Here is a 15,687-nt window from a genome sequence, read left to right on the forward strand (position 1 = left end):
TGGCAACCGTTGCCTAGCGACGGGGACACGTGGGATGGAACAGTTTATACAGGAGAAGGTCCCGGGAAGTTGAAATTGTGCGCCAAGTATGACGAATCAAGGGGGAAATATATCCCTCTGTTTGAGTACACCGTAATCTAGCTGAAAGATGGTAGAATAAGACCGTTCAATTTAAAACGTTTTTATAATAAAATGTTGTGAAGTCAACCCGTCCCAATGCACCAGATCCCCTTACAATACACGGCTAAGGGCAGATCCAGAGATATATTTCAGTCAGTCTTCTAAATTTATCTTTGATTCATCCTTCACCTTTGACCGCCTTTCGACAGGAAAAATTAGATATCCGTTAAAGTAAACGTGAAACATGTATAAGTACTCTTCCCAGAAGTCAATCCACTTACGTCACGGTAACCCCAAGCTGTATGAATCTAATGGAGGACGGACTCTGTTACAACCAATATTAGGGATTATTCCCATAGATGTCATCGGTCTACAATGTACGTAGATCGAACTTAATCTGTAGGGACTCTCGCTGAGTGCCATCAGCTTAACTGAATCACATGCTTCCTCTTATTTCCATCGTACGCGTACAGTCACCAGCTTTTCTGTTTTCAACTAAACGCCTATAAGAGACGTGTTAATCTGTAAAACTGATTGATTTTTGCGAGATTCCCCGCGGAGTTGGATCGATCTCCGTAGACCAATTGTGTCTGTGGGAATGCGCTCTTGGGCTGTATTCCAAGAGCTTTTAGATAGGTCTATCCCCGCTGGGAGTCTTACTAGATTACTGTCAGATAATCTGACTTAAATGTCCGTCCCGCCTACTACAAGCTGTAAGGAGATAATTAAATTTCGTGTCCGCCCGGCTGACAGCTATTTAGCGTGAACCCCCAGGGAGTTAGGTCGATCTAAAGTAGATCGATCTAATCTCTGGAAATGGGGTGTTGGTTTCATCAGAAGGGTATGAACTGAAAGGGTGGAAAGGAGAATACCGGGGGGGGGGGGGAGGGGCAGTTGATTACTCATCATGCTAAAAGTTTTATTTATCAAATGGTTTTGTGAAAGGAAAACTACTGTCATTGCTCACTTTCGTTGAAGCCTTACACCCCATTTCCATAGATTTTTAGATCGATCTATCCCTGAGTCTCACTAGATTACTGTCAGCTTGGCCGGCTTAAGCGTCTGTCCCGACTACTAAAAGCTGTAAGGGGGTAATTAACTATGGTGCCCGCTCGGCTGACTGCAATTTAGCGTGAACCCCCAGGGAGTTAGGTCGATCTAAAATTTAATATTTAGATCGATCTAAATCTCTGGGAAAGCACCCTTACTCTCTGTAGAAGACTCATATTATGCGTTTATGACAGCAAATGAGTAATATGTTAAAGGCAGTTTTTAGATACCGAAAATGTTGCTAAGATCGCACTTTGTATCTGGTATGAAGCCCTTCTACATTTAGAATAGATTGTCTTTTTTAATTTTAATGTTTTTTTTTTTTTATTTGGGGGGGGGGGGTCTCTATAGTTTTAACTCACGATGATGACTCTGGAATTCGGACATTGCCTTTATATGCCTGCAAGTACTTTTATTTGAGTATATTGAATTTATTTGCTTATTATGCAATAAAAAAATATAGGTCAGATAGTTTTTACTTTTGAACCATGACTTTGAACTGAGAAGAGGGGATGGAACCTAATGCATGGTTATATAAAAATAAAAATAAACAGAAATCAACATCAACTGCAAAGGAGTAAAAAAATTAAAAAACAAGTTCCATCAGGGAAAATAAAGGCAACCCGGTATTCAAAAAATAGTCCACAACACCTTTGAACTCCTCAACCTCGGATACAAAATACTAATGTGTCCGAGCCTCAACTTAACCAAAATGGCCCTCATGTGTCCCAAATCTTTTGATGTAAAGACACCCTGAAGTTCACCGTTTATATTATAGTTCGTTAGTTTTAAAATGACAAGTTTGGCCAAAGTGGGTAATACTCCCTAGACCGCCAACCTCAGCCTCAGATACTTTGACTTCAAGGAGACGCCACCCACCCCTTTTCCTTGTGCTCCCAATAAGCATTAATACTGATGGGGAGATAGCTACCCGTATCACTCATTTTTCAATCCAATCATTAATGTGCAAGTTGAAAGGATTAATACCCCATCTCAGCCCTTCCCACAAAACTGGCGCCGTTGTCACTCATCCTTACATGTCAATGAAACAAAATTGCTAATACTCGAGTTTTATTTATCATTAAATATGCTTTATTCATACTTTCTACACCAGGCTGAACTGGTGAAAATGTACAAAGATAAAAAGTAATAGTAATAGTAATAAATAAATAAATAAATAAAATGAAATAAAGAAAGATAGAAAATTACATATATAGCAATGCTTCGTTATTACACATACATATCCAGTATTTCATGATGATAAGCTAGGTGCGGTCTTAATGCCGAGTCAACTGCTCACAGCACTGGTCATACGCTAGCATCACTCTATAAGTATTGTATTCATGGCTAAGATCTAGAAATTAATTATTCACGAGCCTGTTTTCTACTTTGTGAAATGAACCTGAACATTTGCAGTAATCATTTATAGCCATAGACATCACTAAGTGGAAGATGCAGCACAGTTTCTTTTCACAAAAGCGAGGTTAAGGAATGTGGCCAAAGATATATTATCACTGTCTTGTTTGGGTTGTTCATTATGATGGTGAATTTATCTTTGTTGTTTAAATGTGTAAAGCATGTTTGGCCACTTTGAACTATTTAAAAGAGTTCCTTTCTGTATTCAGTATACAGAGAACGGGTAATTAAAAAGTGCTCTGAATCCTCTATAACTCCAGTGCGGAAAATTCGACATTTTCTTTTTTCATCTGGTGTTGGTTAACCATTGACATGGCGATCTGTTTCAATGTGCAAATGGTGGTTGCTGATTCTAAATTTGGTTAGTTTGTGTCGTAATTCTTTATCTTGAATTATATCAAGGTATTTTTCTTTCCCAAAATAAAGTTTTAAAGTTTTATATGTTTTCAGCTTGAGATTTTCTTGTGATACCTTACCATGCCAAAGTTTTATACTACTGTCTCTAAGTCTAACACTAAAATTCTTCATGAACTTTTTGTCCGTTTTCTCTTTGAACCATACATGCCCAAAACTAATTTCTACAAGAATATTCTTCACTCTTTCACATCATGGCATAGTATGTTTTGTGTTATGAAGGCTAGTGTTTGAAAGAAGATCAAAGTGTTTTAATTCATCTAGGTATGACTGTTTAAGTTGAACACCGTCATCTTATTATAAAATACTGACCCAGTATTTAATTACTTGTATTTAAATTTTTGTATAGCTTAGCAGACGATCCCCGAAGGGCATAATTACTAGATTTAGAATGCACCCCAAAAGGTGCTTGCGAATTTGGAGGTGTTTTTAGTCTATTGGGGACTTATCATTAAATGGAGTGAAACCCCATATTACTGCTCCGTATGCTATAACTTGGAAAATCATTGTTTCATAAAGTTTTTTTTTTTTTTCTTTTAAGGAGGATTGGTATTAGCTTGACTGAAGAAGGCTTTATATGTACATTTTGTTGTGCAGGGGCTAGTGTGCCAGACCTTGTGAAAAGGAGACCTAGTTATAGGTAGCTTGTTACTACTTATTCCAACTGGTTATGAAAGTAAAAAATAAATCTCTATTTCCAACAGTGTGACCATGTATTTTTTTCCTTAACATTAAAAATAACAACTTTCAGTGTGTCTCACGTTTAAACTTCTCTAAATTTTGGGAATGAATTTATTTCAGGGAATGAATTTATTTCAAAGAAATAATGGAAGGTATTGCTTCTTTTGACAAAACATCTTTATTGATCTAAAACCGCATATAAGTAATTTCCACTGAAACCAGTTTTGGTAGGCTCCTTTAATTTGTTTTTCATTAATGGAGCATGTCATTTTTTCAATTCAAGCCGTGTGAAATCCGCTCCCTTCCTCTTCTTGCTGAGTTGTGCGTCATTCTGCTGGGGACGAGAAAAAACACGATCATATTTCAACTTTAATTTCAGGCCTGCAAATCTTTAAGGTCAAATAATAAAACCAAATTGTTTATATCTTGGAATTTTAGATAATTTTCTCTGAAACGTCAAAGACTACCTCCGTTGTCAAGTTTCCAGATTTTCAATTTACCTTTACACAACGTAGGGGCATTTCCAATGAAACTGTCGGTCTACGTAGATCGATCCAACTCCGCAGGGGGTCTCGCTGAATGAAAGCAGATCAACAGCTTATCACGCCTCCTCCCGGCGCCGAGCAGAACAGAAAAGCTGGGGATTCTACGACCACGTTGAAAACAAGAGTGGGCGTGTTCATTTGTTGACCTGATTGCATTCACCTTGAGTCCCCGCAAAGCTGGATCGATGTGCGTAGAACGATAGTCTCATTAGGAATGAACCCATAGTGACGGGTGCAACGTAGTAGCGTATCAAATGTTAGAGACAATTGTCTAGATCCACCCAGATGGGGCGTGTCAACCGAAAGGAATTTCAAACCTGTCATCTATCGAAACGCCCACGGGAAGAGCACAGAGTTCTATATAAACCGACGGCAACGCAGTTTTGAAGTTATTGCAAACGTTCAAGTTTGAGACGCAAAATTCCACTCACGGAGAACATCAGTCGACAGTAAGGAGAAGAAAGAAGTTTACGAAAATGAACAACTTCGTCAAGCTGTTTGTTGTCTTCGTTCTGGGCTTGAACCTGTTTCACCGTGGCGATATGTTACAGTTAGCAGGTATTTGGTATTGTACTCCCATTGTCGTTATTCTCAATTGCTGGTAACCGAAAATGCTGCCATTTTGTACTTGTGCTCTTACTGTGTTTGTAGATTTGTTATTTAAATGATCTGCCTTAAAGTACATGAACAAAACGCTTAAATTGACAAGATGCAATGGCGCAAGCTAGCGCGATACCTTTAGTTGTGACTTTCAGGAACGTTTTCTCAAACTCCCGCGATAACACTACAAGGACAGGTAGACATGAGGGGGGAGTTTTACCAGTTCCGCCTTTTTTGAGCGCACGCAAAAGCCAAGAAAACATTTACCACGAATGAAGTAAGGTGGATGGGGGGGGGGGGGGGGGGGGGGCGACATTTCTGCCGATAAGACGTTGTGGTCATGCAGAAAAATATTGGTTTGTCGGTTGAAAAGTGAGCGCGTTCAAAACCCCAACTGTCATTAATTTTGCCTAACATCCTCCGTGTGGCTTCCTTGAAAATAGAGGCGTTGTTGCCGCGGATCTCAGCGACTGTAGCACATATTTAAACCTTGGTCAAAACTGGGCGCACGAATTTTACGATCGCACATCCCAGCGAAATTTGGGTACAGTAGAATCCGTGGAATTCGTAGGGGTAGATGGAATTTTGCAATGGAAAGCCGCAAGTCTGCCTTGCGAGTCGCTGGGGCCACGTGTGGTGCCCTTTCAAGAAGGGGCGCTAACTGTAAGGTGCTACCGCTATGGGAATGATACTAATGTTTTGAGTTTGTTTTGCGGTCTGCGTACGAGGCACGCACTCACCACCTACGAAGAAAATGCAACGCACGGCGAAAGTAGCGCCCTTTTGCGTCACTTTTGCTTCATACTTGTGATGACGTAGTGGCAGCGCACGTCAGTTTTGCCTTTTGTTCTCCCCTTCCAACTTCCTCCTCCCTTCTTTTCCGCTCTGTAAGCTATTTTCCCTTGCCTTTTGTAGGCATATTGGAAGCTGAATTTAGAAAAAATCAACATTTTTGAAAATTGTAGTGCACGTTGCACACTCGACGTTTATTGGCGAAACACGAGCGTGTGTCTTGAGCACTCAGTGCGTTCGAATTTTTTCTTAAGTTGTGACGCTTACACCTTATTCAACACGCAAATGGCACTTGCTCCTTTACTGCTTGTGACGTGCCTCTTGGACCATTTACTCTCACTAACGAACCTCCCTTAAAACTCCGTTCTAGGGGAGCAAGTTACACTTGCGGCCTCGCAGATAATTGGCAGTTATTTGGACATGTCCAACATCTTCCGTACGTGCTTACGGGCTGTCTGCGAACTCGAAATTTCGTAAGAAGGACTTGCGCGGGACGTGAGATTCTACGCAAAATTTGGAAGCAAACAGGACGCAAGAGCCCAAACGGCCGGTTGCGACCGTGGCTTAAAAGTCAGTATAAGCAAACACACAATTTTAAATCCATGCAAGTGAATTGCAATAAGTTTTAGATTTCTTTACTTTTGTTTTGCCTCCAAAAACCACAAAAGGCGAAATGGAAGAACAACCCAAGGTTGAACCATTATCACGATCAAGTTTTGAAGGGAAGTCCAACGAATAAATGCCCCTTAGAGAACTGTGCAGTTTCACTGGCTCGAGTGTTGTGTCCATGTGAGTTGTGTGTGTGTGTGTGTGTGTGTGTTTGTTTGTTTTTGTGTGTGTGTGTGTGTGTGTGTTTGGCTGTGTGTGTTTGTGTGTGTACGTGTGTGTGTGTGTGTGTCCGTGTGTGTGTGTACGTGTGTGTGTGTGTGTCCGTGTGTGTGTGTGTGTGTGTGTGTATGTGTGTGTGTGTGTGTGTGTGTGTGTCCGTGTGTGTCCGTGTGTGTGTGTATGTGTGTGTATGTGTGTGTCTGTGTGTCCATGTGTCTGTGTGTTTGTTACTCTTGATAAGTGGTTTCCACAGAAGGTCATAGACTTGGTGACTTACAATTCTTTAGAACTCATTCAGAACAGAGGACTAACAGATCCGCGGATCAAATATGGCCTACCCACTTAAATGTTTGTTGCGTAATTCCCGAATGACTCTATTCATTGTCTTATCCAAAACTAAAGGGCAAGCTTTTTAGTGGGTCGCCATATTGGATCACATTTGGCCCCATTCAGAATGAATGATTCGAGTACTAACTGATCCGCCGACTACATATGGCAGACCACACTTCAAAAGAGATTATGGTCTCCCCGCCTCCACACGCGCCATTTAACGGATTAAATTGCGGCTCCGAGGTTTAATTGCTAGGCCCCTGCAGCGACGGCGTGTGTTGAGGCGGGGAGACCATCGAGAATCTTTTTTGAAGTGTGGTCAGCCATATTTCGTCGGCGAATTAGTTAGTTCCAGATGATCCATTCTGAATGAGACCATTTAGTACAGGGTACTAACTTGTCCGATGGTGGAATATGACACCACTTCATTTAGTTTCTATTAACAGATTAGACGGCAAGCTTTGTAGTGGGCACGCCATATCTGATCTGCGGACTAGTTAGTCCCCAATCCTGAATGAGGTCTTATTTTTAATAGTTTTCATTGGAATATTCTATTGCAGACAGTGGCAGTTCATCCAGTAGCTGCATGCAACTAACACTAATGATAAAAAAGTTTAAACTCCATTAACACGCATTTATATTTTAGCAAAGGAGAGAGTGGAAAAAAGTGGTTTTCGTTAAGTGCAATCAGCTTAAGTGAGTGACACGCCTCATCTTGTTTCCAACATACTCGTATAATTGGCAGCTTTTCTGTATTCTACTTTACGCCATGGGAGGCTTGTCATTCAGTTAAACTGATTGCAGTCAGCGAGAGTCCCCGCAGAGTTTGGTCGATCCACGCAGACCAGTGGTGTTTTGATGGGAAAATGGCCTCAATGATTTTTTGCAATTAACGTTTATACTTTTTTGACCCTAGGTTCAAGACGAGTGAACACTCGGTCCTCATGTCTGAATGCCCCAGGCCTCCTGACATGCTGGAATTCTGAGCTGCAATGGCTCTTTCGGTCCACACTGATCTGTGCCACCGAGTCCAATGAAGGTACTCTCTCTCTCTCTCTCTCTCTCACTCTCTCTCTCTCTCGTATTTGCTTAAGCTTCCTCTACCTGTCTGTACGTATTTTCTGTGGTCCCATCTCTCTTTCCCTCTCTCTCTCTGTGTGGGTGTGTGTGTGTTTGCGTATTTTCTTTGCCCCCATCTCTCCCCATCAGAGTAATTTACAGTAATGCAAAAAGTAAGTGTACATTGGCTCTTCCCTCTGTTCCCCCTTTTCTTTCTTTTCATTGATTTAAATAATAAATACTGAATGAAAATCATGAGTACTTAACAACCGAGCCCACGCAATTGTACATGTGATTACACTATTTTGTTTTTGCCCGGAAGTCTACTAGTTTACTAATGATATATTTTCACTTTTTTTTTTTTTGCAAAGTGTTAATTATGCCAGTTCTAAGAGTTCTGAAATTTATGGAATGTGCATAATTATTTATTATAATTGATCAATTAATTCATTCCGTTTGCATTCAGATCCCGCCAGAAACGGACGGTATACATTTGACGTCATTCGTCTCGGACCGCAGCCAAGCACCAGAAGCCTAAGACGTGTGTATTTGTTCGTTCCAACCGGCAGCGCAGAAATGTGCCCAGTTCTGAAAGTCACCAACGAAGACACCGGCATGGCCGCCATCTATCGCCAGTGTGGCCCGACCTGTCTGCATTACGACATCACCAACCTCGTACCCACTCTCGGCAGATACCAACTGGATATCCAGTTCACCGGGCGTATGCTCTACCACCCTTTCATTGCCTTTCTCATGTAATCTGAATTATAAGGCATGCGAAATACTTGCGCTATAGCATCGAATGTAATACAGCTGGCATGTTTACATGGAGATGCAATACCACAGCCAACTGAGACTCAAATTGTTCTCATTTTCGAACATTAATTTTGCTTTCGGACTTTCTGAGAGGGTCCCATGGGAGAGGGGGGGGGGCGTTAAGACCACGGGAAATAAAACCAGCAAATCACAAATCACAGTAAATAAGACTTTTATTCATATCTCATTGAAAATGCAAGCCCGGCAAGTTGAAAACCACGTATCGCTGAGTATAATGACTTCGTTTAACGACGAACGAGAAATAAAAATCAGCATTCAGATGCCGCTCTAAATAATATGAACGTTTAATGCATCTGGGGAAATAAAAAGTTGCTTTCACGGGTTACAAAAATACCCAGTGGGACCCTCATTTAAATCTCCGTTTGAAACAAAGTGCCAAATCGACCGCTTTTATTTGGACTTTCTTGGCAAGATTTTCCGTAGTTATTTGCCTTTGGTTCTCATAGACTTGAAATTAATATAACGGTACACAAAAACTCAATGCTTAAGTTTTAACAACATCTTTCAAAACAGCGCAAATGCCTTGAAATGATTTGACGATTTGAAGAACGAGTTTGCTTCGCGCAGCTCTTTTATGTTTAGCTGTTGTGATATATGTGTTGTAAGCCTTCAGTTTTAAATTCTCTAAAACAGTGCATTATGATACAGATAGATGGATGGTTAAAGGGATCTTGCTAAAGGTATTGAACGTTTGATAGCTTGCCACATGGTATAGAATGTGTAGTATTTGATTTTTCTCAACTTTTATCATGACTATTTTCACAAAGGCAAATAAATACTTAGCCATAGCAAAAGATATTTTAAGAATTTTCAGTCTACGGAAATGACAGATTTTATTTAAAGAAGAAGAAAATTATGAAGATGCCTTTAATGCAATGACTGCAATGCACAAGGGGTGATACTTTGACTTTAATTTTTCTCAACTTTTATCATGACTATTTTCACAAAGGCAAAGAAATCCTTAGCCATAGCAATAGATATTTTAAGAATTTTCAGTCTACGGAAATGACAGATTTTATACAAAGAAGAAGAAAATTTGCTGATTATGAAAATGCCGTTAATGCAATGACTGCACTGGACAAGTGGCGATACTTTGACAGTAGATTAATTGCCGCACAACTACCTCATGATTGTTAGCAGATCTTTATCATAATTGTTGCCTGAATGCTACTCGAAGGCATGAATGATGCGAGAATGTTTTTTTTTTTTTTTTTTGATCCGCTTTGATATGTCACCCTTGCTTCATTAAATGTCTTAAATTTCTTGAATTCTTGCGTTCTTGTCCTTTGTCTCTACAGTTAACAAAATAAACAAACGACAGGCCCGTTGCCAAAAATTTCAAAAGGGGGGGGTCTTTTTCTGAAAATCTTGAGCCTGAACGAACAAATAAGTAAAATTTATTAAATAGACAGTGAAATGGAAAAGACATCGTGGTATGATGGGAGCAGACAAAAGTTTTTAAAACTTCTCTTATACGTGTAACTCACATGTAATATCAAACTAATTAGAATCATCAGAAGTTTACAACTTACGTGAAACTAAGAGTAGTTTCAGTACCTTTAACATGGCGCTTGAGAGTTAGTCACCCGCAAGCCAGGTCACCGTCCAGCTGCCCTTTGAGACTTCCTGTTTCAAGTTTTGGCACAGATATGTCCAGAACCTTTGTTTTTAAAGCAAATGAACTCTAGACATTCTTCTCAATAAAAGAATTTTTATACACATCATTTCAAAATCCTCACCAACCTCCTTAATTCGTTAATTATTTAATTAATTATTAATAAATTCATTAATTTATCGGTGATCGGTGAATCCAGCAGTTGCAACGCTGCTCAGAAAAAAGAATGTGAAAAAGTTTTAAGTAAACTCTTATAGTGCCCTTACTGCTTTGGGTGTATATAGAGGCACAGCAATGTGGTGCACAAAAATACACATATCCTGTTTCCTGGATTAATCTCTCCTCCTATCTTATTATTAATAAATCAATCAAATTCATAATTTTAAAATTACCCAATCAACATTGGTTTCTTAGTCACCCTCTCTTTACTTGACGAGCGAAAATGTTCCCACTTAATTTCTGGTTGTTGGTTAGGTATAGCGACATCACACTGAAAAAAAGTGTAAATTAAGTGGACGTTAAAAAGTAATCAAAAAAATATAGACAACGCCTGTGTATAAAACGTCCCTTTAGAGATCAATTAATGCTCTTATCGCTTCACAAAGACCCAGTGGGGAGAAACGGAAATGACGTCACGACCAATTGGACTAAAAAATCTACTTCTCGGTCAAGATGGTGAATAAGATGCGCGTGTGTTTGTGCGTGTTTGTGTGCATGACGAAGCACACGAATAAAACGTCGTGCCTCAATATGAGAACCAAGCTTAGCCTCTTAGCCTCTACAAAATATCAATTAATGGGTCTCGCATAAGAATTTATTCTATCCAAATGGCGGATGCAGGAATTTTTGAAGGGGGGGGGGGGGGTCCGCGGATGCAAACTCGACCCCCCATTCTTGGTTTAGGGCCCGGGGACGGAAAAAATGGCATTTTACAGGGCGAACGGTGCCACTTGGTACGGTTTAAAACTTTGATTCAGCTTGCCCAAATTATAATTTCAAGAGGGGACCATTGATTTGATTTTTTTTCAGAAATCGAAGGGGGGTCAGGACCCCCCAGACACCCTCTAAAGCCGCTATTGCTTACTGAACCACTTTACCGGGTTGTTACAGGTAATTCGTCCGGGGGGAGACTCCCTTTCACTGGCCTCAAGGCACCCAAAAGTCAGCCATTTAGGTGACAATCTTACGTAATAGCCAAACATTTTTAGTGAGATAATTTCAGATGCTGTTATTTTCATTTTGTTTTACACTGAGTTTACGTTTGATTTCACCTGTGACGCTATAGGGCACGTTGAGAGCCAAAGCGGATAACAAATTGGCGGTTTTAGCTGTGAGTAGTCTTAGCCATTTTAAACGTCCACTGCATAGTTGTGGTGCAGTCGTGAGACCTCTGGCGGAGGGAGCTACTACATGTGAGCAGTGCAGTGGTTTGCTTACAAACAGAAGGGTCACATGTTCAAGTAATGCCGGTAAGAAATAATGTCTGGTGACAGTATAATTTTGTGCCATTGGGAGTTATGTCAGTGTGTCTGCCGTCCATGGGGATGGGAAATGTTTTTATAAATTCATGCAGTTTTGCAGGCATTTCTTTGTATAGTTGTCAAAGGGAAATTATTTGGTGGTTTCTACCCTTGTGTGGCAAGTGTAACCCTAAAAATAGGTCATTACAATGACAGAATACGACATGTATAGGACAGACAAAATGTAGTTCTGCTAAAATACAGTGTATAAAAATTGTATTTCATTTTTTCCTCTTTGTTTCTGACATTTTTCCTGTTTTGTTAGAGTTAATTTTGGTGCCAACTAGCAGGCTAGGATGTTAAATATTGCATATTTTTTTTCCAGGACCAAGGATAGTTGTGTTGCAGTGTGGGACCTCTGGTGCAGGGAACTCCTAAATGTCAGCAGTGCAGTGGTTTGTTTACTAACAAGATAGAGAGCTGCCGGTAGGAGAATATTTATCCCATTTTTAAAACTAGCTCAAACCCTAACCCTAACACTAACCCTAACCCTAACCTTAAGTCTAACCCTAACCCTAACTTTAACCCTAAGTCTAACCCTAACCCTAACCCTAACTTTAACCCTTACCCTAACCCTAAGTCTAACCCTAACCCTAACTTTAACCCCAACTTTTAAGTGTGACTGCTGTGAAAGTTAACCCCAACTTTTAAGTGTGACCGCAAAAGTTAACCCCAACTTTTAAGTAAAATTAACCCCACACAATTTAATAAATAAATAACAAACCAACTTGTTTATATAAAATTATTATTTTTTATTATAATTATGATCTGGAGGGCATCTAATGGATTTCTGTGGCAGCTTGTCATGCATGCCTTTTTTGTACACAACTTTTTCTGGTCTAGAGTCATACATTTGATAGTTTCTTAGAACAGTTTTTATTCTGTTTTGCTTGCTTTTAATAGTCTTTTTAGAGTCTTTTCTCTTTTTCACTTGTGCATCTTCACTTTTCAGCTGGCATCGAACACGGGAATTGTGTGGAAGGCTGGCTCCAACATGTTCCAGTAGCTGCACTGTAGACTGACCTGGTCCATTGTTCACCTTGTGGACAGCACTGTGTATCCTGCCACTGAAATTCCTTGTCATATTTTGGGTTTGTTGATGTATAGGTGCGGTTAACTGCTTCTGCTTTTTGACTGTTACTATTAAATTGCTGAGAGAGCACTGCATTTCTGTCCAATTTGTAACCAATACATTGTCTTAATTTATCTTTATCCTCATCAGTCATATGTAGCCTGTAGCCTTCTGGTAGCATGGGCTTGTTCCAATGGTGTCTTTTTGTGCCCTGACATGTGAAGGACTTGCCTCTTTTGCATAAGTCATGGTTTCCATTGTAACAGTCAATCATGGCATCAGTGGCATAGGTCAGTTTTTTTATCATCTTGTTCACATCTCCAGCACATGCATCATAACACAGTGACAATGTCATAGCACACTGACGCTTAACATCCTCATTGAATCTGTTTATCAGTTTTTCTTTCTCTATTTTCAGATGTCTAGGAAACATCCCAGAACTCCATGATACTTTGGCCAGTGCACGTTTCTGTCCAAGACTGAGGTGACGGGTGTCTTTTAGTAGAAGCGGAGGGGTATCACTTGTTGATGTCTCTGAGGTAGGTTGGAAACCCTTCAGTGCACGTGAATCACCATCCAGAATGCAGTACTTCACAAGTGTTGGCTCGTTGTCCTGCTGCATTTCCAACACACATGCCTGGGCTAGGTCAGCTTCATCGCCAATGCTGGAGTTAGGAGGTGCTGAAGCAGAGCAGTGGCCATGGTGATCTGGACATGTCACACGCTGCCCCTTGTTTCTCAGTCTTTGTGCTGTAGTACAGAGTTTATTTTTTGTTGCCACAGCAATCACCTGTTTGCTCTTAGTTTGATTTTCAACTACTGTATACACTGCCTGTGTGCCTGCCTGGAAGGGAGTTTTCCCTGCACCTGAATACAGGGGGTTATTATAACGTCCATCTCCCTCTACTCTGATGGGTGCGTCTCTGGGGAGGCCCATTACTTGGTTGTTCTCATGCAGCTGAGCCCGCCTTCTGGCCATGTCACCTCTGTTGGCTTCCACTATCTTGTCATGCACACTGTTTGTATGTTTCTGCATCCCACTTGTTGCTGGTACAGGGATGTGAGCTGACATCAAAATTCGCCGGCATGCAACATTTGATATCATTGTCTGGGACAGTCCAACTTGTATGGCTACATTAGGTACTGCTGCCTTGCACCCTGGTCCTTCTCTTGTCACCTCTGTGTACAGTTTTGTCTTTTTAGAGTGATAGCTGCATTTCTCACACTTCATTTCCTCCTTCCAACACAGTCCTCGCTTCTCCTCTTTGTTTGGGTCGAAGACAAGTCTGCCATCACAACCAGCACTGGTCTCTGCATGCTCTTGAAAGCAGTCATTAAAAAACTGCAGCAGCTTCCCCTGATGGTGTAGCTTGTAGACATCATCACTGACTGGTGGCTTGCCATCAGACTCAGGCTGCTGGACTGTGGCCTTTGGTTTTACTGGTCTCAGCAACCTCACTGGAGCAGGATTTCCATCAACATCATGGAGGCTGAGAGTGCCATCTCTCCTCACTGTCACAAGGTCTTCATACTGAGTAGCACTCAGTCTGGTAAAGGGGTGACTTTCTTCTTTCCTCTGGTCTGCTTTTTTTTCACTGACACCTTGCCAGTACTGAGACCCATAGGTATTGCCTGGCTAAAAATACCTTTTTCTGGCCTTTTTTCTTCCAGGCATTCTGTCTCCTGGCAACTCTAATTTTTTTTCTCCTCTAAGATGACAGTATTTTTCACTCATGGACTTCAGACTAACTCTGTGAGCTGGTATGATTTTTGGCTGAGCTGGGGTCTCTTTTATACAGGGCAGCAGGAGGCCAGGCAGCAGGATGTTTGTGTTAGCTCCCTGTCCCTAGCCACCTGGCCCAGAGCCCCTACTGATTTCAACTCCCCAGGGAAAGTGTTTACACAGATGTAAACCTGGGAATTTTTTTTCCATGTGAGGAAGTGACACCTTGTCTTTTGTATGCAATGTTGGTTTTAGGTCTTAGATGTTTGGAATAATGCATCAGCATTTTTATCCATTTATCTATGTATTTAGGGGGGTGGGGAGCTTAAAACTTTCCATAAAATGGTCATAGTAGGTAAATGTGTGTGGAAATATTTTTTTTGATTAGCTAAAGGAACAAGTTGTTCATGTAAAAAAATTGGAAGTGATATATAGCTTTTTCATAAAATCACAGGTCTTCATATACCATAATTACTCTCATTTTTGTTGTAATTTACAGGTGTAACACAGTAAATTGGACTATGTTTTTATTCTGCAATATATCAATAAGTACTGTTACAACAGACACCAAATTTTCCAGATATGTTTCAGGATTGCTGTTGAGTTTTTGGTGAATATTTCATAAAGATTGATTAAGTTTGAGCACTACTTTAAACCGGATATGTAGGTGGATTGTCATTTTGTTATTTTTGGTTTCTGGTTCTGGGCAGAAACTGATAAATCAGCCAATTAGCATCTGTTATAGACGAATATAGTTCATTCAGATAAAAATAGTGCTTTTTTTCATTTTTTTTCCTGGTATTTCTTGTGTGTTGCTAGGGTTAAATTTGGGATCAACTAGCAGGCCAGGGTGTTAACTACTGCCAGTTTTTTTTTCAGGACCAGGCATAGTTGTGGTGCAGTCGTGAGACCTCTGGCGGAGGGAGCTACTACATGTGAGCAGTGCAGTGGTTTGCTTACAAACAGAAGGGTCACATGTTCAAGTAATGCCGGTAAGAAATAATGTCTGGTGACAGTATATTTTTGTGCCATTGGGAGTTATGTCAGTGTGTCTGCCGTCCATGGGGATGGGAAATGTTTTTATT

At 40.5% G+C, this 15,687-nt stretch overlaps 1 protein-coding gene across 1 annotated transcript; it reads left to right on the top strand.

Moving 5' to 3' along the window:
- Window positions 1-4,564: 4,564 nt before the first annotated feature.
- Window positions 4,565-9,940, top strand: LOC147763538 (uncharacterized). Its single transcript, XM_087007142.1, has 3 exons — window positions 4,565-4,784; window positions 7,693-7,815; window positions 8,302-9,940. The coding sequence occupies exons 1-3, from the start codon at window positions 4,703-4,705 to the stop codon at window positions 8,592-8,594; spliced, it is 498 nt and encodes a 165-aa protein (XP_086863268.1). The 5' UTR covers window positions 4,565-4,702; the 3' UTR covers window positions 8,595-9,940.
- The last annotated feature ends 5,747 nt before the right edge of the window (window positions 9,941-15,687 follow it).

This window comes from Lingula anatina, chromosome 2 (assembly GCF_051362555.1).
Source record: "Lingula anatina isolate TDL-2025a chromosome 2, LinAna3.0, whole genome shotgun sequence".
Lineage (NCBI taxonomy): Eukaryota > Metazoa > Brachiopoda > Lingulata > Lingulida > Lingulidae > Lingula > Lingula anatina.

Coding starts and splice junctions, on each gene's coding strand:
- LOC147763538 (XM_087007142.1), top strand. CDS start 4,703: ATGAACAACTTCGTCAAGCTGTTTGTTGTCTTCGTTCTGGGCTTGAAC. Junction 4,785..7,692: donor CGATATGTTACAGTTAGCAG/GTATTTGGTATT, acceptor TTTTGACCCTAG/GTTCAAGACGAGTGAACACT. Junction 7,816..8,301: donor TGCCACCGAGTCCAATGAAG/GTACTCTCTCTC, acceptor GTTTGCATTCAG/ATCCCGCCAGAAACGGACGG.